This window comes from Podarcis gaigeae (assembly GCF_964106915.1).
Source record: "Podarcis gaigeae genome assembly, chromosome: 6".
In the NCBI taxonomy this organism is placed as follows: domain Eukaryota; kingdom Metazoa; phylum Chordata; class Lepidosauria; order Squamata; family Lacertidae; genus Podarcis; species Podarcis gaigeae.
In genome coordinates this window covers 60517025-60540301 of record NC_139682.1, presented here as the reverse complement: position 1 = coordinate 60540301, position 23277 = coordinate 60517025, and the positions used below count along the sequence as shown (strand labels likewise).

At 40.3% G+C, this 23277-nt stretch overlaps 1 protein-coding gene across 26 annotated transcripts in view; it reads right to left on the bottom strand.

Moving 5' to 3' along the window:
• PATJ (PATJ crumbs cell polarity complex component) overlaps positions 1-23277 on the bottom strand; it is a 153737-nt gene that overhangs the window by 83514 nt on the left and 46946 nt on the right. For 13 of the 26 annotated variants that reach the window (XM_083742819.1, XM_083742838.1, XM_083742828.1 and 10 more), the window contains 9 exons: positions 21140-21259; positions 19231-19581; positions 18563-18650; positions 18240-18372; positions 17406-17477; positions 13847-14024; positions 12886-12996; positions 11681-11752; positions 4680-4794 (listed from right to left, as the gene is read on the bottom strand). In XM_083742819.1, coding sequence (XP_083598945.1) covers positions 4680-4794; positions 11681-11752; positions 12886-12996; positions 13847-14024; positions 17406-17477; positions 18240-18372; positions 18563-18650; positions 19231-19581; positions 21140-21259 — 1240 coding nt within the window. Of the gene's footprint in view, positions 1-4679; positions 4795-11680; positions 11753-12885; positions 12997-13846; positions 14025-17405; positions 17478-18239; positions 18373-18562; positions 18655-19230; positions 19582-21139; positions 21260-23277 lie in introns of all 26 variants that reach the window. The other 13 variants (XM_083742841.1, XM_083742830.1, XM_083742823.1 and 10 more) reach the window with 3 other exon arrangements.

Here is a 23277-nt window from a genome sequence, read left to right as displayed (position 1 = left end):
TAGAGTAACATATTCAGACCCGAGACTTTTGTGTATGTGTGTATTTTACACACACACACACACACACACACACACACACACACACTTTCTCGTGGGAGTTCATACAAAATGTTTGAAACCTACTCACTATATATATGTGGCTAGGGAGAGTATATCACACCTCCCAACAAGTAAGAAATAATGTTATAGTATAGCTACACTTTTTGGAAATAGCCTGTTTGTTTGTTTGTTTGTTTACTTGCATGCTGTTGCCCTTACACAATGAAAATGCTGAATGCTGGTTATTTCAACAGCAGCTTTTAAAATTGTATTCTAAACAAAGGCAAAATACATAAGGACCACCATCTGCACTCACATTTTAAAAATGCAGTTTGGTTACAAATTAGTAAGTTTGATCATTATAAGCAACTGTGAAAGATTTATGATGCTCTCAGTTTTACAGGTTGATTCAAATGGATTTCATCAATGGTTTCAAACTTAAAACTTAGCCAAATCCATTTTTTTAAACAACAACAACACCAGAATTCATCTAGCCATCAATCCTTGCTACATGCAAGTAACTCAGAAAAAATAAAATGCTGTTATTCTCATTTACTAATTCCCACTCATTAAATACTGAAAACGAGCTGCTGAAAATAAGTACAATATAGATAGATACTTTGCTACGTACCTGGGAAACCCCCTTGTACCATTGCTGTATCGCTATGCACTTCAAGGTATCTGCATTCCTGACAAACATTCAGATGCTGAGAGCAGCTCAAATCTTCATCACACACATAGACAGACTCGGAGCTCGTCTTTCTTCTGACGACCTTGGGCCTGACAGAGAGATTTCCCTCGCCTTCAGGGCAAGCTGTCAGTCCTCTTTCTATTGTGAGATGTGATCAATTATACTTAATTTTAGGCTTGCCCACAAGCCAAATAGTTACGCCTGTCAGCAAAACTGCCGGCACAACTATGCAGCAGGGGAAAGAAAATCCCTGGCTTCCCACATCTGACCCACTGACGCTCTACTGCTGCTAGTGCTGCTGCTGCTGCTGCTGCTGTGTTGTTGCACTGCTGGAAATCACTAATATTCGAATGGCATCCCTGTCCCGAAACTCAAGTCAATTTATACACAATGCTGCCCCTTTCCTCCTCAGCTAGCTACACAGCTGATGTGATTCTAAATGACCTGCTCTTAATTACAGCAAAATGGTTTATGACATCCAGTCACATGCATTTAGAAATGCATGTTTCTGGTTCCAATCATCAATTAACGCCTGTCAGCCTAGCAGAGTTTCATAAGTATTACCTTTCGGCTTTCGCATTAAATGGGAGATGCAGCAGAGGATCATGTCTGCAACCCAGAAACAAAACTATCTGCTCTCTTGACATTGATTCAGTCCAAATTCTTATCATTGCCCTGCGGATTATAAGGCATTTATTTCCTTGTCAGTAAAATGCAGGAAAAGTGAGACATTTAAATAATTTTTAAAATATTGCTTTTCCATAGCAGTTAAATTTAATCACAAGCCAGCATAACAGTCATTCAGCACTGAGATTTCCTATATATTATTTGCTCTAAATGCAGGGGGAGAATTTGAAGAACGTTTTCTAGGATTCCCTGCCCCTCCCATTCCAAAAGACATGGGCATATGTACATTCATTGACATACCGTCTGCTCAGTGTATTAACAGGAAAAGAGCCAAAATGTTGTTATTGGTTACAACTCTCCAAATAGTTTTAGGGGATGACATTTTAAGGGTTCCAACACTGCCTCAGCAGCTGTAAAAATCCGTGCACTGGTACTTTAGTCATGTCACACTACAGAGAACATGGCAGTGCATGCTTGATGAAATCTTACATGATTGGACAGGAATATATTCTTGTATTCCACCGCCCTTTATGGAAGGTATGATGAGAAAGGTCATTGAAAGAAAGAACAGGAACAATGCCAACAAAAAATTGCTTACAAAAATCCATCACATGAAGATAAATGCACAGCATCAAAATTAAAACCCAAGCTCCTTGCTTACAACCCTGCTTTTGTGTCACTATTGAGAGAATGAAACATTTTGTAGTACGTTAAGAAAATCCAATAACTGAACAAAAAATAAATATTGAAAGTCTGTATTTTTCAGAGAGGTTACTAAAGTTATTTTGCCTTGTCCACATCAGGTTCAGCAATGTTTGCTGGTGACTGCAGTGACATCTATTGGAGAGGTAGTGTTTGACTACAGACTCCTGTTTACTTTAAGATAGCTATATATACTGCTATTTTTCCATCAATCAAATTATTTCCCCCTTCCCCTTTTGAGTCCTACTTGTCCAAAAAAAGGAAGAATTGGAGATACACTCTTCAATAACATTACCACACAGTCAATGCAAGTCAAGTGTCTGTGAACTAATACATGGTCAAATTGGTCAAATCCATATAAACATATAGCAAAATATACATACTATTGTATTGTGTCATGTACAGAAGAACATGGTTCTATAGATTTCTTCCACAAAACAAACATATCTAAGAATGGGCTTATCACTAGGCCACCTGAGGTGGTTTAAAGAACATGCAGATGGGAATTCATCCAAAACTGTGTCAAGATCTGCTGTGGGTTTGGAACCTAGCATAGGGATTCAACCTGTGCACCACTAGCAAAATGTAAACTAGTTTGACCAGAAAATAAGCCTTATAAGTAACATGGTACTCCTTGACCCTCTAAAGCAGGCATAGCCAAACTTGGCCCTCCAGATGTTTTGGGACTACAATTCCCATCATCCCTGACCACTGGTCCTGTTAGCTAAGGATGATGGGAGTTGTAGTCCCAAAAACATCTGGAGGGCCAAGTTTGGCCATGCCTGCTCTAAAAGAAGGACCATGTGGACCTCCTCCAACTCCAATCAAAACTAGCAGCATGACCAAAGGTCAGAGATGATGGGAACCATAGTCTGATAAGAAAAGCACATCTGGACCAGTATCCTGTTCTCACAGTGGCCAGCCAGATGCCTCTGAGAAATTTGCAAACAGGACCTGTGTGCAACAGCACTCTCCACTTGTGATACTCAGTGACAGGTATTCAAAGGCATACATTGGAGGCAGAACTAAGCCTTCATGGCTAGTGACCATTGATAGCCTTGTCTGCCAGGAATTTGTCTAATCCTCTTTTGAAGTCATTGGAGTTGGTGATTATCGTTTGCTTCCTCAGAAAGTTAGAAAGGGATCTATCATGCATCTTCTGCTGTGAAGACCGAAGCAAACAAGTCAGTCAATGTCAAACTCCTCCTTTAGCATACTTTTGACATCCTTGACAGTCAACAGTTCAACTGCCTCCTCACGTGGGCTCGTTGGCAATATATGCAATGAATTTGTTACAAGTTTCTTTATACTTTTAGCAATGTGATCTTTTGATTATTATTACAGGTGGCAAACATTTTCTGTGCATCCAATTGATGCACAGCCATGGACGTGTGGGTCATTTTGGACCCAGAAGAGGGCAGAATGTGATATAGAACATGGCAGGATTATACGTACTCCACTGACATGCATGGGAGCTAGGAACAGAATCCCCGTGCAAAATAGTCGGAACCTATATTTTCCAGATTTGGGGCAGGATGCGGAATCCGTCAATATGATATCCCAATAGGCAAGGTTTGAGCCCAAACTTTTCATTTTAGAAATTTACTAACAAACTCACAAAAAAGCAAGCAAAAAATAACAGCAGGAGCATTTTTTCCTGAATTCAATATATTTTGAACTTAAGCCAGGCAAGGGACTTGTTGGGAGCAGAGCCACACACATTTTCTGCAAATACTCCGCAGCAGGCACTGTAACTCTGCAACGGCTTGACTTTAACCCCAAAGGTGCGCTCCTCCATTGTCTGCTGAGGTAGATGGATGCTGACAACTCTGAAACTGCATGTGGCTCAGATCAGCCTGCCCTGCCCCACACAGCAGCTGCTGGAGCTTTTGAGTGAATGCAGGGAAATGGCCAATACAGAGTTTGCTACAACACCCCATCCACCACCACTCCTTCCAATCCTACAATTCTCTTCCCACCCCCCAAATGCAAAACGATGAAATATAAACAGACATTTGTTATAGCAAGAGACTCACACTATGTCCACTGTTGCTTGCTTGCTTTCCCACACAAAACAAAAAGTAGGAAGCACTCCCTGTTTTTTCTTTGGTACCAGAGCAAGCTAAAATCTGCAAGATCTGACATTCAGTGAAACAATCCTCAGCACTGGCTACATAAATAAGAGAAACTAAAGCCTCGTTTGATATTAATCTATGGATACCATCTACCTCAGAGAACCCATTTTCATGAGCTTAGTGAAAAATACATATTTTTCACATTCAAATTAAGAGTATCATAGGAACACAGGAAGCTGCCTTATACAGAGTTAGACCACTAGTCCATCTAGCTCAGCATTGTCTACACAGACTGGCAGCAGCTCTCCGAGGTTTTAGAAAGAAGCCTCTCCCAACCTTACCAGGTTGGGATTGAACCTGAGACTTTCTGCATGCAAAGTAGATGCTCCACTACAGAGCTATGGCCACTCCCTTTGGCAACATTTAACTGCAGTTCTACAATGTGCTTACCACACAGCAATGCTGTTTTAGAAGGCACCATTCTATACAGAGCAATCCTATTCAGAAATTCAGTCGCTCTAGTAAAACTAAGTAAGACAACTCACCATCTGTGTAAGTGTCATCTTCTTCCTCCTCCTCCTCTTCCTCTGACTCTTCAGAGCGGGATTTTTCTTTGTAAGGAGGTGGCAATTTCATGGGTGGTGGAGTTTCACTTTTCTTCTGAAAGAGAAGGGAAGCTCAGCACATTATGGAGAAAACCTTCAGAGTTGCTTCCTTCTTCAGTTCAAGAAATCACTTATGGAAGCATATATTGGATTTAAATGTTTCAGAAGCTTCAGGTTCAGTGAAATTTTTGACTGCTTTAAAAACAACACCCCCCCCACACACTACGTTTCTAAATCCGAACCAAAGAGCAGAAAATGCAGAACATGGATTTCATAGCGGGTTCTGAACGAACATCACTACCCCACCCCGCTAAAGGACTTCATTATCAATATACATACCAAAACCATGATAGCAGCAAGGTTTACCTTACTTAGCTGACAACATCAATTAAAAACATCCCCCCCTTTTTTGACAATAACCTTAATCCTTTTAAAAACAAATCTGTTTTTGATGTGCTGTTTTGATAATGCTCTACAGGCATTATAGCTTACAATATTTTACTTGGAGCTCATCTCCATTTCAGATACGCTATACATTACAAAACTTTCAATAAAATTCCATTACCTCACATAAATAAAGGCACTTTCGATAATGATGCATATAGTGGTGCATATCAGTCCCAAAGTAAGGAGCTCAGGAGTACTGCAGCAAACGCATCCAAGCATCTGTTTCCTTGGCTCCAAGTAACTGAATCATTCTTTAGCTGCACAGTTTTACTGAATTATGCTCAATTGCATCTCATGCAATCACAATGCTAATAGCTTGGTGCACTTTAGTAAACAAATGGTAAGTACCAGATGTCATGAGAGCAACGCAAATGGCCGGAAAATCCTTTTTCTACAGGAGAGAATGATTACCAAAGGTCCACATGCCATTTTTTTTAAAGATCCCCACCCCACCCCCTGCCAACGCCTGTAATAAAAGCAACATCTTGAAGGATGTCACAATCTTGTATGAACCGTCGGCATTTATACTAATATACATATGATTCTAAATCAGCTTGTGGTTTTTTCGTGTGTGTGTGTGTGTATATATATAACAAATTTCATTCAGCTAAAAATAAAAGCAGGTACTAAACAAAAACCAAAGTAATGTTAAAAGGTAAAGAGACCCCTGACCATTAGGTCCAGTCGTGACCGACTCTGGGGCTGTGGCGCTCATCTCGCTTTATTGGCTGAGGGAGCTGGCGTACAGCTTCTGGGTCATGTGGCCAGCATGACTAAGCCGCTTCTGGCGAACCAGAGCAGCACTGTTTACCTTCCCGCCGGAGCGGTACCTATTTATCTACTTGCACTTTGACATGCTTTCGAACTGCTAGGTTGGCAGGAGCAGGGACCGAGCAATGGGAGCTCACCCCGTCACGGGGATTCGAACCGCCGACCTTCTGATTGGCAAGTCCTAGGCTCTGTGGTTTAACCCACAGCGCTACCCACGTCCCAACCAAAGTAATGCTACCTTGTTGTTAAAAAAAGCTTCATAGCAACAAAATTACAAGCAAAGCTGAAGTCTCTCTAAAATGAAAACCATTCAATCACATGATCAATATAAAGAAGTTCAGGCGTTAGAAGAAAATAAGGCTGCTTGGGTAGAGTGCAAGGATATCTGCTACCCAAACCCAACAGAATTTTAAGGATAGATGGTATCTCATGTACTTAAATCTAAAATTCATTTGGGAGTCTCAAGTTATAATGAGTTACAATGGCAGGTTCCATTTTTTTCTACCTTGAAATTTCTCCTAACCAAGCTGTAACTCCTGTTTGGCTCTACAGGGTAAACTCCATTTGAAAACCGAAGGAGCTCCAGCACAGAGTGGTGGTTGGGTCAATGGGCTGCTATTCTAATAAATACTTATTTTGTGCAGTTATAATTTGTTAGTTGAGTTGGGTGTACCAATGGAAAATCCAGATAAAAACCTAACAGATTCTCCTGACTTTATATAAGCTTTAGTGCAAAGCTGATCCTTCAGGACTGTGACTAGGAGCCTATTGTAACATGTATTATTATACATATACTTGTCTTCTATTTTAGCGCACAAGACTCAGCACAGTGGGATTTTGTCAGTGAGATCTCTAATCATATGCCATCTCCAAAACTCATGTATGCCATTAGCCTTTAATCAAAGCCTATGTGCCTATGTGCCCTATTCGAACTTAAGTGATGGAGAGGAATGCTTACTGCTTACAATAATAAAAAAAGAAACCATTAGCAGAACAACCACATTTTGCTCCTGTTATGAACAGCCAGGAATACTGCATAATTTAACAGTACAACTTCTACCCGCAAGGCTCATGGAAGATAATTTAAAACTTTATTTGGGGAAAAAAATGCTTGAGAAGCATCTTCACAATAAAATTGCTTTCTTAACTGGCAGCTTGGGAATACCCAAATGTTGAAAGGGGAAGTTGGCATTGTTGTAAGGACATGGATTTGATGTACACAATGTAGATAGAAACTGATTAATGATACATGGACTTCCTTTAGTGATCAGGCAGAAAATATCTTCTCAGTGTAGCCTCTCATACCCTGAAATTTCCCTACAGAGGTATCAGGGATGGTAACATCAAGTGATGAATGTTGTGTGTCTGAAATCAAAGACTCCTGGAGCACAGGTGGATTTAGGGGGGCACAACCAGTTCGGTCACACTGGGCACAGAGACTCAGGGGCGCTGCAGGCGATGCCACATTTGAAATGGGGCATGAGAGCCTCCTCAATAGAAATCAGGGCCCCTGAATTGATGTCTAGCATCACCATTGACGCTATCTATTTACCTGTAGTCACATTTGAAATCTTATGTGAAGGCTGGGGAGCTTCAATGTACTAGCCTATTAATATACATGGGTAAGTGCCAATTATACTATTCTCTTACCTACAGGCAATGGTTGTAAATCAGTAGCAGAGCCCATGCTCTGCATAGAAACAATTAACACCACCACCACTCCTGTCTGAAACCCTAGACTGAAACTGCCACTCAATGTAGAAAATACTGAACTAGATGAAACAATGACTTGCATCAACTACATTCCCAATAAAGAACACCAGTTTGGAAGAATGCTTCACAGACTGAGGCCCACTTGGAAAATGAGTAAAAGAAAGAAAGGAAAGAAACTGTAAAAAAAAAACTTATTTATTTTTTCTTTACATATAAGGTACTATTTTAAAAAAATAAATCAGTGAAGAAGAAGATATAGAACATCACTATAACAATGGTTAACAGTCAACAGTTACAAGAAAACACTTAACAAGCCACAGAAGACTACAGGTACTGTTGATCACGCCAAAACATGCCTCTTGCTATCCCTCACACTTGAATATAAGCATTTTGGATTCCATTTCTAAGTGAAACTACAAACTAGAACTGCCATGAGAAAAAAAGAATGTATAGTGCAGTATCCAACTAAATAGTTCTGTGGTTGTAAGTATTTTCATTTAGGCAATGCAAATTCCACTCTCTCTCCCCACACAACTACTGTACCCTCCACCAAATCTGTTCTGGAAGCTGGGGGTGGGGACAGAACAGATGGGGGAGGCAGGGAGAGAAAAGAGAGGCGTTCCATTGCACAGCCAGAAGTCCTTGCACTAATGGAACTACTTTGTTAGCAATTGGATATCTAGTTCTCTCCCTCCCTCTCTCTCTGCGTATAATCTACTTTTTAAATGGTTCTGTCTTCAGAAGATGAAGAACCAGGATATATGTCTTTTCACCTGTGGCATTAAATCTACCTCCATAGCCTAGGCTCACGTAGCTTTCTGCTATCTACAATACGAGGTAAACATACAAATTAATCTGTACTTATCTCTGGCTGTTAATAGCTTGTCGAATGAAATGTCTTGGATCACTTTCTGTATTTACAATGAGCCAAAGCCCAGAGGCAAAGGATGAAATCATCACCTTGAACAAGCATGGCTGATTTCATTGCAGCCTAGACTGGAAAAATACTACTGCTGGTGCCTAGGAATGTGACACATTTAACTCTCTCTGCTGGAGTGGGTGGTGTAAATAGGATTCTGGCTACTAGTAATTTCAAAATGTTCATTCATAAATTAATGTTCATTCATTATGTACGCCAATTCTATTGGAACAATCCCAGCAATAGTTTGATTGCCTTTTCATCTTTACTAGCTCACTGTAAACACAGGAATACTTTATCTACTAGTTTGTTAAGTTTGTTAGCTTGTTAAGCTAAAATCAAAGAATCCTGAGTTACCATTTTAGGGACTTTCCAAATAGATAACTGCATTAGTCTGTTGCACTAAACAGAAAAAATAATTTGTGGCACCTTAAAGACTAACAAATTGATTATGGTATAAGTTTTCATGGCCCAGAGTCTACTTGGCCAGATGTATTGAATGTTATCCTAAACTGGATATTACAGTTATTTATATAAACACATCCCGGCTACAAACATTATATACACTAGAACTGCACGCACAGTTTAAAAGAGAGGGAGAGAAAGAGAGACAGAGACCAGTTGCCACCACTAGACCATCTCCTGGGGGTGGCTTCTCCATCTTCCACTAACTTCCTCCCCTGCCAAAAACAAAGCAGAGCATAACCACTAAGCAAGCTTTGAGTGTATGGATTCTATCAGCTCCCATGCACTTAAACCTTTGCATTTGTGAATGAGCTGTCAAATACAGCAAATATGTTATTACCAAAACATGATTTTCATGTTCTAAAAATACAAAGAGGATGAAAATCACTAGTGACTCAAGTAATTAGCAATGATAATCTGGGCTGAAACCAAACATGGCCCATAGGCTCAACACACAATAGTTCAATATTCTGATTTTCTGATGCAGCTGATACAGAAATCTCCAAAGGGAAAAAATCCATTATTGGTAGGCAAGCAGAGTATGTCTTAAATTGTTATGTTTTATTTTATATCTTGATCGCCTACATGAAAAGGTGTACATGCATTTCATTTTACAGAGTTATAGTAGCAAAGAAAGAGATATCTTTCACAGCTTTCAGGAGGATTAGTGAACTCGGCTCTTGAACTGTAAAAAATGCAGCGATCGGGAATCTAGAAGGTTAAAAGAGTGATACACTGCAAATGGATGGGGTTTTTTTCTTCTTCTTTTTTTCAGATGAGCTGCTACAGAGAATGAAAATCAGCCACGAATACTCTAACTACTTATTGGAGGTTGCTTTATTCAAGGTCCAAATCACAGCAGCATAATCTCCATATTATGCAAATGGGATATATTAATTATGCAAATCAGACTTGCTATTTCTGCATAACCAATTTGTCTCATTTTCGTGAGGCACTTCACCTCTGCTCCTGCCATGTTCTAGGAGAGACAGCAAGGGAAAACACAAGGGAAGGTCTTTACCTGACCATTATTTCCACTGTTAGAGGAGAGAGAACCTTCCGACTCCAGTCTTGCACCTTTTCAGCTCAGCACTAACCCAGAAATAGAGTTGGAAGATGCAGAAAGACCCCTTCCTTCCGCATGCACACTAAAATTTCCTTCTTAATTAATATGAAAAAACAAGTTCCTTGGGTAGGATTGGAAAATCTTTTGTAATAGCTACTGTGCAACTATTTCTTTTTCTAATCAAGCAACATCCTTAACTCAGTTAGGAAAATGAGATTTATTACTATTCTTTTGAATTTATTCAGTTACAGTCAATGACATGAGTACTCAAACTAAGCAGCATTTTTTTTAAAAAAAACACACCCCATGAGACCCTATAACACAACGAACTACAATCCACTGACAAACACAAAATAAAAAGTAGTAGTAAATTTAAAAGCACACAAAAATCTTTATATATATATATAAATAGCCCAGATAGTAGCATCTACACAACTGCCAGAAAAAGGTTTTCATGAGGTACCTTTACCATGGCCCAGTCCTAACCTTTGGTTTTATCTATCACCCTGCCAATTCATCCCTCTAACTTCAAGGCATTCCCCAGCCTCCATTACGATTTCCAATATATGCTTAGGGTTTGCACATGGGGATAAACTACACATCAGATTTGTGGATTATTGGGCGGGGGGAGGCATTACTGATGCCCTCCGCAGGCTGCCCCACCCCCCTGGATCCTCAGCTTTCAAAATAATTTTAAAACATGCCTTTTGGGGTTTGCTTACCAAGCAAGAGCAAGGGGCAGGGAAATTTCAACACTATTTTAATCTGAATCCGTTTTTATTCTGTTTGGTTAGATATTAGCTTGTGTTGTCCACTCCAAGGCAGATGGAGCAGGTTATGAATCCCAAAACATACTCTGAGTACTGGTATAGTTCCCTGTGATGGCAGCTGGAGTGCATAAAATGTTGGGACCTGATCCAGCCATCCCTGTTTTTTCCCCAATGAGAAACACACACCCAAACCCTCTAGAGTTAAAAACTAGTTGGAGTCAAATCTATAGACTTATTTACATTGGTTAAATTATGAGCATAAAGGCCCCAAATCTACAAATCAGCCTATGCATTTTCTTGGTTCACTCTGAACATTTAACTGAAAAGGCAAAAATTTCTTTAAGATTGGAACCCTACACTTACCTGGGAGTAACACCTACTGATCGCAGTGGGACTTGCATGCATAGGATTGAGTTGCAAATGGCTTGAATATAGACACCTCCCCCTCTTCAGCAAAACTGGTTTTTTGTCACTCACTCAAATATGAACATTAATCCACATTTCTTTTTTAATTAAGCCACTACTGAGTTATTGCTTTTAATGTTATCTCATTTTTATGCATGACATTATGAATAGCAGTAAAGTTCAATTGCAAGTATAAAATACATATTTTTATTTGCCTTTCCAAATATACAAGCAAATCTACACACAGGCACACAAAATCTCTAGATATTATCCTTGTGTTTAAAGGAATTCTTCCCTGTGTCTTAAAATGGAAAAAGACTACCTTCTGTATTATGTATTGCTATGTGAAGTTTATTTTGTAAGTGAGAGATAGCATCTGCAATACCTTTCCACAGTCTCCCTCTGGGTCTTGAATTTTGTGGTCCTTATTTTTCTTGGGGTTCACAATGGAAACTATCTGCAGAATACATTAAAAAAAATACATTGTTTATACATTCATTCCATACAATTGGGGGGCTATAACAAAGTGAGAAGCTCCTGTTCAGGATTCTAGACAGCCATCTTGTCTTGCAGGATATTACAAATCACTCCCTCTCCATCTGGCTTCCCATTCCACCCCAACTCAGCATGCTCAGTCCTCATTTGGCAGTTGCCTTGTGCCTTTAATTCCCGCCCCTAAAGTTTTACTCTACAAAATTGCATGATCCACACAAAAGAGGGAGATATCAGCAGGCTTGGGGAAACTCTTTGTTGGCTATACAAGATTGGTACTGGGAAAACATATTTTCTGTTTAGTACATATTGGAAAGACTTTAGGCTCAAGGGATATACTTTGTTCCCGCAAACCCTGAAATCCACCAAGCAGAGCCAAATGCAAAACAAAGGCAAGGGATGAAGGCAATATAGAACTAAGGAAAGGGTTCACCGGAGCATACATTCAGCCCAGTAGTTTGTTTTCAGTACCAGAACAGAGCTCAGTTTTGTTACAAGAAAATCAAAGCTCTCCTGCAAAGAGGCTAAAAATCCTCCTGCTGATGGAAGGAACCCTCCCATTCATGGAAGGGTAACCTGGGATCAAAATCATTATTCTGGAGGTACAGAAAAATGAGTGATAGTTCAGAATACAGTTGGTTAATTTGGAAGCTGGATTTCTTGAAGAGCAAATGTGAGCACTCTTGACTATGCAAACTGTGTACCAAACACACAAAGAAAACTGTGTTCCACTAGAGCCAGGATAGGGACTCTGTCATCCTTCAGATGTTCGGCTCCAGCTCCCAGCAGCCCACAGTCACCATGTCCATTAGGAATGATGGAAGTTGTCTCCTAGTTTGAGGAAACTCAGAGGTTCCACATCTCTGTGCTAGAGACTCACTCAAGTCTTGGGCTACCTCCTAACTGCCGGAAGTAGGTATGGGGTGATTTTACATTCTGATGCTGTACTTGTTTGGCTGAATTTGTATTTGAAGGTTACCATCTACCTTGAACCCTTCGGTTCTAGGACAAGATGAGAAGGAAACTAAAAAAAAAAAAAGGATGCAAGTTTTTGTTTTAAAAACACACACACCTTCAACAGCAGGGAACGAAACTTACCCTTGGAAGAGTAGACAAACTCTGAACAACAAACACTATGGGGTTGCCTGCATTTTTTATGGCTTCCACAGCTTCTTCATGAGTTGCATTCTGCAGGTCTGTTCCGGACACCTGCAGAACAAGAAGCGTATTTAGATGCTCTTCGGCACTGTTCACAGTACAAGATGCAACAGAAGCTCTCAGCCAGTAAAAACTAAGCGCCAGAAAAAAGGTCACCAAGAGGTTTACTATAGCAAATATATTTAACTAAATGAGTGATTCAAAATTGTCCTTAATCAAATCAGCACGGTATTCAGTCCATGACAAGTGATGCATTCACATTTACAAATAATTGTCTAGACATGCAGGCATAAGAAAATTCATAGAAACAGTAGCTGGACAGGGACCTGGCAACACATGGCTCTCTTCCTCAACTGTGGTTGCGTTGCTAAGACATTCTTTCCTTATGGTTGATTTCTTCTCATTGACAAAGTGGCATGTTTCACATGGATTCATTTTGAGGAAGGAAGTAATGCATATTTGAGAATCTGCCTTCATGTCAGAAATTGGACTTGGAGAGTCTGAGTAGTTTCAGTCACTAGTGATATGCACATATACAGAAAGCATGAACACAGGAATCCTGTATTAAATTGCACTTCCTGTATTTATGCATAGTATTAACACCTCCAGTGGGACTTCTGCATTCTCTCCCATAGGCCTAAGGAGCACACACATCTCCATGTGGAACCTGGGTAAACCCACCCTTCAAATATTAACCATGTGTGCAAATACAGAACACTCAGCTCACACATCTTGAATTCATACATCTTGAACTCACAAATGAATGTTTATATGTCTACTTACAGTTAAGGCTGATTTGATTTTCTGTTCAAAATATGCATTTAATGCTTGAACACATACAGCTAAGACAGGTGTGTACAGACACAACTTTTTAAAGATACAGATGTTTGTCTGAACTTACCTCAAGTATTTTATCCCCAGTTTTGAGAGCTTTTGTTCGGCCTGCTGGGCTATCTTCCAAGACTTGCTTGATAAATATACCTTTAAGCTCTTCTCCATTCTTTAAGCGTTTTATAACTGTATGTCCGCCAACAATACTGATGCCAAGTGGCACATGGGGTTCTCGAAAAATTTCAACACTGTAGAGAGTAAGGCAATCCTTTGAACATGAGAGGTTTCAGTTACGTGATTTTTGTTTCACTCTGCAGTCCTGATGCTAATCTAAACATATTGTTCTTTGTAAGGTGTAACATAAGCCTTTTAAAACGAGAAGTGATTTGTATGTTATGTTATAGCCTGGTGGAAATTGCTGAAAAGCAGTCTCAGTATCTCCTTCTGATGAAACACGCAAAAGCAGGGAACTCAACCCACTCAGTGATTCCAGAAGCCCTCAGTCTGATGTTGTAAGAGATGATGGTACAACCCCTGTCCTACGAGCAATAGAAAAGCCAGATGACAGCAACAACTGAATTTGCTTGCTGGAAACTAATTTAAAGGAAATGTTCCTGCATTTTATCATGCGAAAGTGACACAAGAAGAACCCTGCTTGATCAGATCAAAATATTCACCTAGTACAGCAACCTACTCCCTCTTAAGTCTTCTGTGTACAGTACTGCATTATTTCCACTCTTCACTATACATAGTAACAACATACCCAATATGCCCTTCTCTCTCCTTTCCATAGAGTTTGCATTCAGGGATAACTCTGTCTCACTGATTCTTGCATTCTACCAGGTTACTGATATACCCACTATATTTATGTTCTTATTTGGCATCTTACTCCCCAGCACAAATTAGCTTTTATACCATATATTAGTTTAGAAACTGCTCTGTAACCTTCTGGATATATATAAAAAAGCAGTCCACTTCTATTGCAGTCCAAATGAAACCCATTCTTTGTGTGCCAGATTTGCCTATCTTACAATAGTCAACAATGCCTAACAAATCTAGCCCTTACTCTTTTATTATATCCATACTTTGGAGAACCCTCATCACCACACACACACACACACACACACACACACACACACACTCAACAAACACCTAGTAGGGTTACATTTAAAGTGAATATATATATATATATATTGCCAGAACAGAATCTGATGTACTGACAAAAGTCAGTTAGATTAAAGTTATTCTACTGGTTCATACTGCCAATAGAAAGACTTGAATCCAAGCGCAGACTGCAGGTCTTGTGTTTCCAATGGAAGTTGTAACTGATGTGCTTGAGAACACCAGCTAAACCACTAGGAAGCTCATACATGCACACACAACCCTGCACTTCAGCTCTTTGCCAGCTGCATTCAGCATGCAGGCCATATGCTGGGAAGCCCAGAAAGAAAAACTGCTGTCCAGTTGCCATCATCAACTAGTTTATCATTTTAACTATGCCACTGGGTATCTTTAAAGTCTGTTCCCTACTTCCTTTCCTAGAACTCGTCATTCAGCATCCAGGTGAAATGAACTCAGGTAAGTTGGCAGGCACATATTGCTTTGTGAAACACTAGCAAATCCACACAGATTGAAAGGCAAACTAGGCATAAAAATAATAATCTGTTTTTGCCATTCAGTTAAATAAAACAGTTCTGATGCAGAGGTGCACATCTTTCAGAACCATGTGCATTTTGTCATTGTTTTTATCTCCAGTCCTCTTTCAACAGCACTTCCTGTCAGGCCCTTGGGGTTTTATAGATTCCCTCAAATTTTGGGGACTTAGTAGATAGACTCACAAGTATCCCAATAAGTTCATAACACAAAAAGCCCAGCATGCATGCACACACATCTCTTCTCTTCTTGCAATAGCTGGATGTAAAGCTACTTTAAATAGTGCTGGGATTCAGCTACACTGGAAAAGAAAAAGCACTTAATATGCATTGTATAAAGGTAAAGGGACCCGAGCCCATTAGATCCAGTCGCGGACGACTCTGGGGTTGTGGAGCTCATCTCGCTTTATTGGCCGAGGGAGTTGGCGTATAGCTTCCGGGTCATGTGGCCAGCATGACTAAGCCACTAGTTGCGAAAGAGAGCAGCGCACGGAAACACCATTTACCTTCCCGCCGGAGTGGTACCTATTTATCTTCTTGCACTTTGACATGCTTTCGAACTGCTAGGTTGGCAGGAACAGGGACCAAGCAATGGGAGCTCACCCTGTTGTGGGGATTCGAACCACCAACCTTTTGATCAGCAAGCCCTAGGCTCTGTGGTTTAGACCACAGCACCACCTGCATCCCGTATGCATTGTATAAGCATTATAATAACTCTGTGACACCAGATGGCGCGGTGGAGTCCCGTTTTTTCCAATCTGATTTCTCATACAAAGTTGACAACGTATTTAACTGAAACGCTTCTTTGATATGTCTAGATCCAGCCCTGGGCAAGCATTGCTATAGAGCCACTTCACAAAATACAGTTCACCACTGAGAGTGTAAGCTCAATAGAGAGTTATAGCTAATTGCATGTCCATGATGAATGGACCTCTACAATATTTATAGGGACGTGGGTGGTGCTGTGATCTAAACCACTGAGCCTCTTGGGCTTGCCAATCAGAAGGTTGCTGGTTTGAATCCCCATGATGGGGTGAGCTCCTGTTGCTCTGTCTCAGCTTCTGCCAACCTAGCAATTTGGTAGCAGGCCAGTACAAGTAGATAAGTAGGTACTGCTGTGGCGGGAAGGTAAACGGCGTTTCCGTGGGCTCTGGCTTCCATCACGGTGTTTTGTTGTGCCAGAAGCTGTTTAGTCATATTGGTCACATGACCCAGAAATATGTCTGTGGCCAAACGCCAGCTCCCTTGGCCTGAAAGTGAGATCAGTGCCGCAACCCCATAGTTGCCTTTGACTGGACTTAATCGTCCTTTACTTTTTTAATCTTTTACAATATTTACTTATTTAATAAACTAACTATACTGCTTAACTATAAGAAAAACCTCACAGCATTTTATAAAAAGTATAAAACAATGAGATTATCAGTAAAAACAACTATTTAAAAACTTCAAAAATAATTAAAATCAATGATAAGCTAAGAGCCAAATCAAAACACATCTCAGCATTCTACATATCTGGACACACAATACATGTGTTTTAAGGGCATACACCTTAGGGACACACACACAAAAAAACCCTAATGTGTGAACTTGCCCTCATTTAGAGGTTTGTAACTACCAGTAGCTTTGAATGCAAGTGGTATGCCTAGATAGCAAAACCTGCATGTAGGAATACACAGGTGAACCAACATTCGTTGATAATTTAACTACAGTGGAAAACTGGCAAGTTTCTAAAAACAACAGGATTGATATAATAAAGCTTTTTCAGCAGGACATCTGCTAAGCATTAATTGTATCTGTAGTATTTAGCAAAAGCTGGAATCACAACTACCTCAGTGCTATTCATGAATGGATTAAATAAACGGTCAAGCAAACAGTCACTGGCAAAAGATGAAAAGTTAAGGCAAGCATGTACTCCATGCCAAAAGGCCTCAAATAATTTCTAAGGCAGGAGAAATGTTGAAACATTTATCAACATACGTTTGCGGTGTTCCCCAGTGACTGAAAACTGGAGTTTCTTCTCCTTCTCCTTCTTCTCTCTCAGGCAATTCACTAAATAAGTAAAATAAAAATAAATTTTAGCTTCCCACACTTTTCTGCTTCCTAACATTCATTCTTTGTGCTTCACACACCTTTACCACCTTATCTTCGCTTACAACAGATATTCAGCGGACAAAACAGATACATCTTTTATCAGTTAATAGTTACATTTTCCCATGCTCTTGGAAGTGAGCACACTCTGGCTTCGCACAACAGGGTGAGATATCCAGGTCCTCTTTAATAAAGCTAAAACCATTGAAGAAAATAGTTCTGCCTCATTATTTCAGTTCAGGCAAAATAAGGGTGTGCATAGTGTCACTGAATACAAGAGATGTTCAAGTATTTGCCTGAACACGTGAATATTCAAAGTATATTCAAACATACACACACCTCACACAATTGTGTGGAGGGTTCTACTCATGTTCAAGTGAATAACAGTAAATCTTCCTGCAGACCTTTGCCACTCAACACAGGGATAGCCACAGACTAAGTGTGTGGGGCATTATGCGATGGAGATATGGATAGCATGCCCATCCCTGTCCATGGATCATGTGCTCAGGAACAATGTCTGAATAGGCCTACAGTGTAATTACTTGGTGACACGGGACTTGCTTGTATCTGGATGGAGTCAGGAGTTTCCCATTACTATTCTGCTCTTGTATTCTTTAAGACAGACAACAAAGGTTTTTTTGCACAGCTTTGTGAGTGATGTGTCTTCTAAACCTTCCATGACAATAAGCAAACATTTTTTTAAGTTGAGAGTCTCTTCCATACCTTGGCAGCCCTAGTCGAAGAGAGGCAGAATCCAGAGTATTGGAATGGTCACAATTTTCAGTCTTCAGGTTATTTCTCTCGAGATCATCATCAACACATAGAGGAGCTTTCGTGTCATTTTGCATCTTGGTACCTGGCACAATTAAGAGATCAGTTATTGTTCATTGATGCGGACGTTGAGAGCAAAAAGGTACAGTGAACTTAGAATAACTGACCAAAGTCATCTTATGTTTAGGCTGACATGTCTTGCATTAATTGAATGCAACAAAGGCAGAAAGATAAATCCAGCTGATATTTATTTATTTATTTATTTGATAACTTACTCATTCCATGGCCATCCAAGATAGTATTTGGTTGGCTGTACTCTGATGCTCCAGGGAACCCTGAGCTGTTAATTCCATTTTCTTTAGCCTTCAGTGAAAAAGGGAGGAAGAAACCCAGGCAATTCAAATTTGGAAATTTGCTGACATTGCACTATGTTACAAAGAGACGCTGAGTTTACTGGAAACTTAACTTTTAAAATTAATTCAATAACATGTTCTTATGAACATAAGATGTGACCATTAATTGAACCCTGCTGCCCAAAACCACAGTTATTGCAGCTGACATTGTTTACACTTTGTAGCATTATGCTTGCAGAATATCATGTAAGCCTCTTTATTGCGAAAATTCCTAATTGTCTAAATAATCAACCGCTTCAATCTGTGCTAGTTAAACCTATGCCCCTCCAGATGCAGATGCAGATGCAGATGCAGACTCCATTTCCCATCTGCCCCAGCTAATATGGGCGGCTATGATGGGAGATGAAGTCCAGGAGCACCTGGAAGGGACTTGAGTTCCCCATTCCCAATTTAGATATCAGAGTTTGTCCTCAAATGCAAAACTCCCCAGCAATATCCGTAATGAACAGGTGGCATCCCATCCTCATACTTCACATTAAAACTTGTTCCTACTTCTCTTGCTACTGTATATGCAAAAAAAGAAGAAGTACCTCTTTAGCAGCACCAAGGCCCATGTCAGAACTTGGTTCTTCCATGGTAGGAGGTTCTAGTTCCTTTGCCCAATGCCTTCCAGTTTCAGTGTGGATCTCACTAGATGGAGCCGGCTCTTTTACACCTGGTGGCATATAGCCAAAATAATCCTGATCCACATCATATTCATCATCCACCAGCATCTCCCGTTCTTCACCAAGATGAGCCTCTGTAGGCTTCAAAAACTCATGCATTTCCCAAGACTCCTTATCAGCGTCCATCTCATTCTGTGCAAGCTGAAACTGCCTCCCCAAATGCAGGATCGGTTCATCCACAAGTTCCTCTCTAGAGAAAGATTCAGCTCTGAAGTCCTGCATTAAATAATAATAATAATGAAATGAAAGTAGAGATTTGCAGTAGCCCTTTTAAAAGAAGGAGGGTGGAGAATTACTGTTTATCATAGTTGCATCCTGGGAACATTTTAGATGTTACAACTATTGCCTTTCTTGGGGGGGGGGGATCTATAAAACAGCACAACTCCATGCATGTTTACTTGGAAGTAGGTCCCACTAGGTTCCTTGCGTTTAATGCCAGATTAAATTAAACGTTTCTATTTCTGTTCAAAGGCTGAAAACTATGGCTGGAATGGAAGTATTCCACTCTGGATGTCACAGCAAACTACAGCTGATATAAAAATGAGGAAGGGAAACAGAAGCACAAGAGGAGAAAGTAATGAGCGCAAATATTTGGTTATGATGCATGATTAATACTATGGACCAGGGCCATAGTATTAATAGCAAGTAAGTCAGAAGATGCTGCAACACATAAGGCTATGGGGCACTGGAGCAAGAAGGAAACCTATTTTGCCTGAGAGGCTCACTGCAAATTGTTAACCTATATATAGCCAAAAAAGGTGCTCATTTGTGTTCTACTATTCTTCTCGATGCTACCAGCATGAGTTTGACCAAACTGCGGGAGGCAGTGGAAGACAGAAGTGCCTGGCGTGCTCTGGTCCATGGGGTCATGAAGAGTCGGAGACGACTAAACAACTAAACAACAACAAAATTCTTCTCAAATGCACATATACTCTATCAACAGAATGCTGAGAGCAACTTGAGGAGTAGAATGGAGCGGGGATGGGGATATCCCTCATTACCCAGATGCTCCTACCAGTCTTCTCATGCTGTTACTTCAGGAAGACCTTGAGCCAGCTTTTCATCTGGCTGTTTTAGTCTATAAAATGAAGTTGGGGGCAGATCAAACACTGGATGGCCAAGCCTTTTTGCTCTAGAATAGTGGAATTGATCGGAGTAGATTATTTAGGGATGTGTACAGTAAAGCTATGGTTTTCCCAGTAGTGATGTATGGAAGTGAGAGCTGGACCATACTGAAGGCTGATCGCCGAAGAATTGATGCTTTTGAATTATGGTGCTGGAGGAGACTATTGAGAGTCCCATGGACTGCAAGAAGATCAAACCTATCCATTCTTAAGGAAATCAGTCCTGAGTGCTCACTAGAAGGACAGATCCTGAAGCTGAGGCTCCAATACTTTGGCCACCTCATGAGAAGAGAAGACTCTCTGGAAAAGACCCTGATGCTGGGAAAGATTGAGGGCACAAGGAGAAGGGGACGACAGAGGACGAGATGGTTGGACAGTGTTCTCGAAGCTACCAACATGAGTTTGACCAAACTGCGGGAGGCAGTGGAAGACAGGAGTGCCTGGCGTGCTCTGATCCATGGGGTCACAAAGAGTTGGACACGACTAAACCACTAAGCAACAACAACAACAACACAGTTGATCTAGAGAAAAGGTTCAGTTCCTGATGGAAGCAGGAAACATTTCCTGTTCCCCACCATTTTAAAAAAAATAATAAAAAAACTCTATGCACCACTACTTTAAATTTAACAAAAGAAACAGTCAATAAATACCTTTGGAACTTCAAGGCATATTGATGAGTTCACATCATTGATTGGTTCTTGAAATACAAAACTTTTGGCAATACTCTTGGGATCCACAGTAGAAGAGGTCCCCTGCTGATTATTTCCTCCCTTTAAAAAAATAAGACACTAATCAGGAAAATATATATGGCCAAACTTTTTGAGAAAGAGAATGGCAAGAAACTAGCTTGCAGAGGGGCACAGCTGAAAATAAGCCAGAAGGAATGCAGAAAGTAAATTCCAGAGACACAAGTCATAAGAAAAGTAGAGAGTACAAATTTTATTGTAAAATGTTAAATGTCCTTTTTATACTTGGGCTCTTGGTGGTCTTCTATCCAGGGGACTGACAAGGTCCATCAGTATTTAGCTTGAGCAGTCTACACCATCAGTTATTCCAGGATCACTTGACTGCATTACAAACTTTTAAAACACTTGATTAAAAAGTTAAAGCTATGTAAATATGTTTTGCTTAGGCCAGTGAAAATCATAGATGATGATGAGCTTAGAAACTGCCCTGCTGTTTTTCTTAACTTTATTTATGTAGTAACTTACTGAAAGCAATAAACCAAAGTAGAAGAAATAATAATAATAATAATAATAATAATAATAATAATAATAATAATAATTTATTATTTGTACCCCGCCCATCTGGCTGGGTCTCCCCAGCCACTCTGGGCGGCTTCCAACAAACACGAAATATACACTAAAATGTCACATATTAGTCAAATAAAATTAGTGCAACATAAGGGTTTGGGTACCATTTTTATCTTGCCCATATGTCTGGCTTATTGGTTTGTTTGTTTTTGCTGTTTTCCTCACATTCCACTATATTTTTCTGTATTCTTATACACACGTACATATTACTAGTTTCCTATATCTAGCTTATATAATAAGGTGCAGCATGTTAAAAAGCATCAAATCCAGAACCAATCATATCAGAGCCTTTATAAGCAGCTATATGGATGAAGAACATGGAAGATGTACTCAGAACCATAAAGCCAGTAAGCAACCAATAAACAATATGCATATACAGTGGTACCTCTAGATGTGAACGGGATCTGTTCCGGAGCCCCGTTCGCATCTAGAAGCAAATGTAACCAGCGACAGCATGTCTGCGCACGCACGCGTCGCTTTTCACCGCTTTTGCGCATGATGTCATTTTGAGCGTCTGCACATGCACAAGCGGCGAAACCCGGAAGTAACGCGCTCTGTTACTTCTGGGTTGCCGCGGAGCACAACTCGAACACGCTCATCCCGAAGCACATTCAACCCGAGGTATAACTGTACTGACATTGGCCACATTTAAATGATAAGAACCCCCAAAGGCCCATCTGGTCCAGCATCCTCTTCTCACAGTGGCCAACTAGATGCCTATGGAAAGTCCACAAGCAGGACATGAGAGCAGAGGGAGTCACCTTATTTATTTATATTGTGATGTACAACTGGTATTCAGAGCCGTATTAATTTGACAGCCTTACACTATCTATTTTCTGGTATTTGTAACACTGCCCAGTACTAGACTTGGGGGGAAACTGTAGAAAATGGCAGCCAATGTATTCAGGAAGGGCTGCAGCTTAGTGGTAGAGCATCTGCTTTGGACGCAGAATATCCTAGATTCAATCCCCAGGCAGAGTTGGGATGAATTCTGTTGGGCTGCTGAGAGTCAGCACTGAACTAGAGGGACCAATGAGCTGACTCGATATAAGGCAACTTCTTAAGTTCCTAGGTGCTTATCACCCTTTCTTTTAAACTAAAAGCCCCAAATAATGTAACCTGTCCTCATAGGGAACTGGTCTAAGCTCTGTGTTCTGAACCTTTTCAAGCTCTGCAATATCCTTTTGGAGGTGCAGCAATCAGAACTGTACACAGTGCCAAGTACAGTCAGACAGTAGATTTGTATAATAGCAGAGGACTATATTGACAATTTTATTTCCTAAGGATCCCTAACACTGATTTTGCCTTTTTCACGGCTACAGCACACTGGGCCAACCTTTTCACTGAGCTTCCCTGGTCATTTACCTCCAGTTCACCGTCCAGAACTCACTCACACTCTCTCTCTCTCTCTCTCTATATATATATATATACATGTAGGTCAAGTTAATACTTTTTGTACCAATGTGCACTTTATC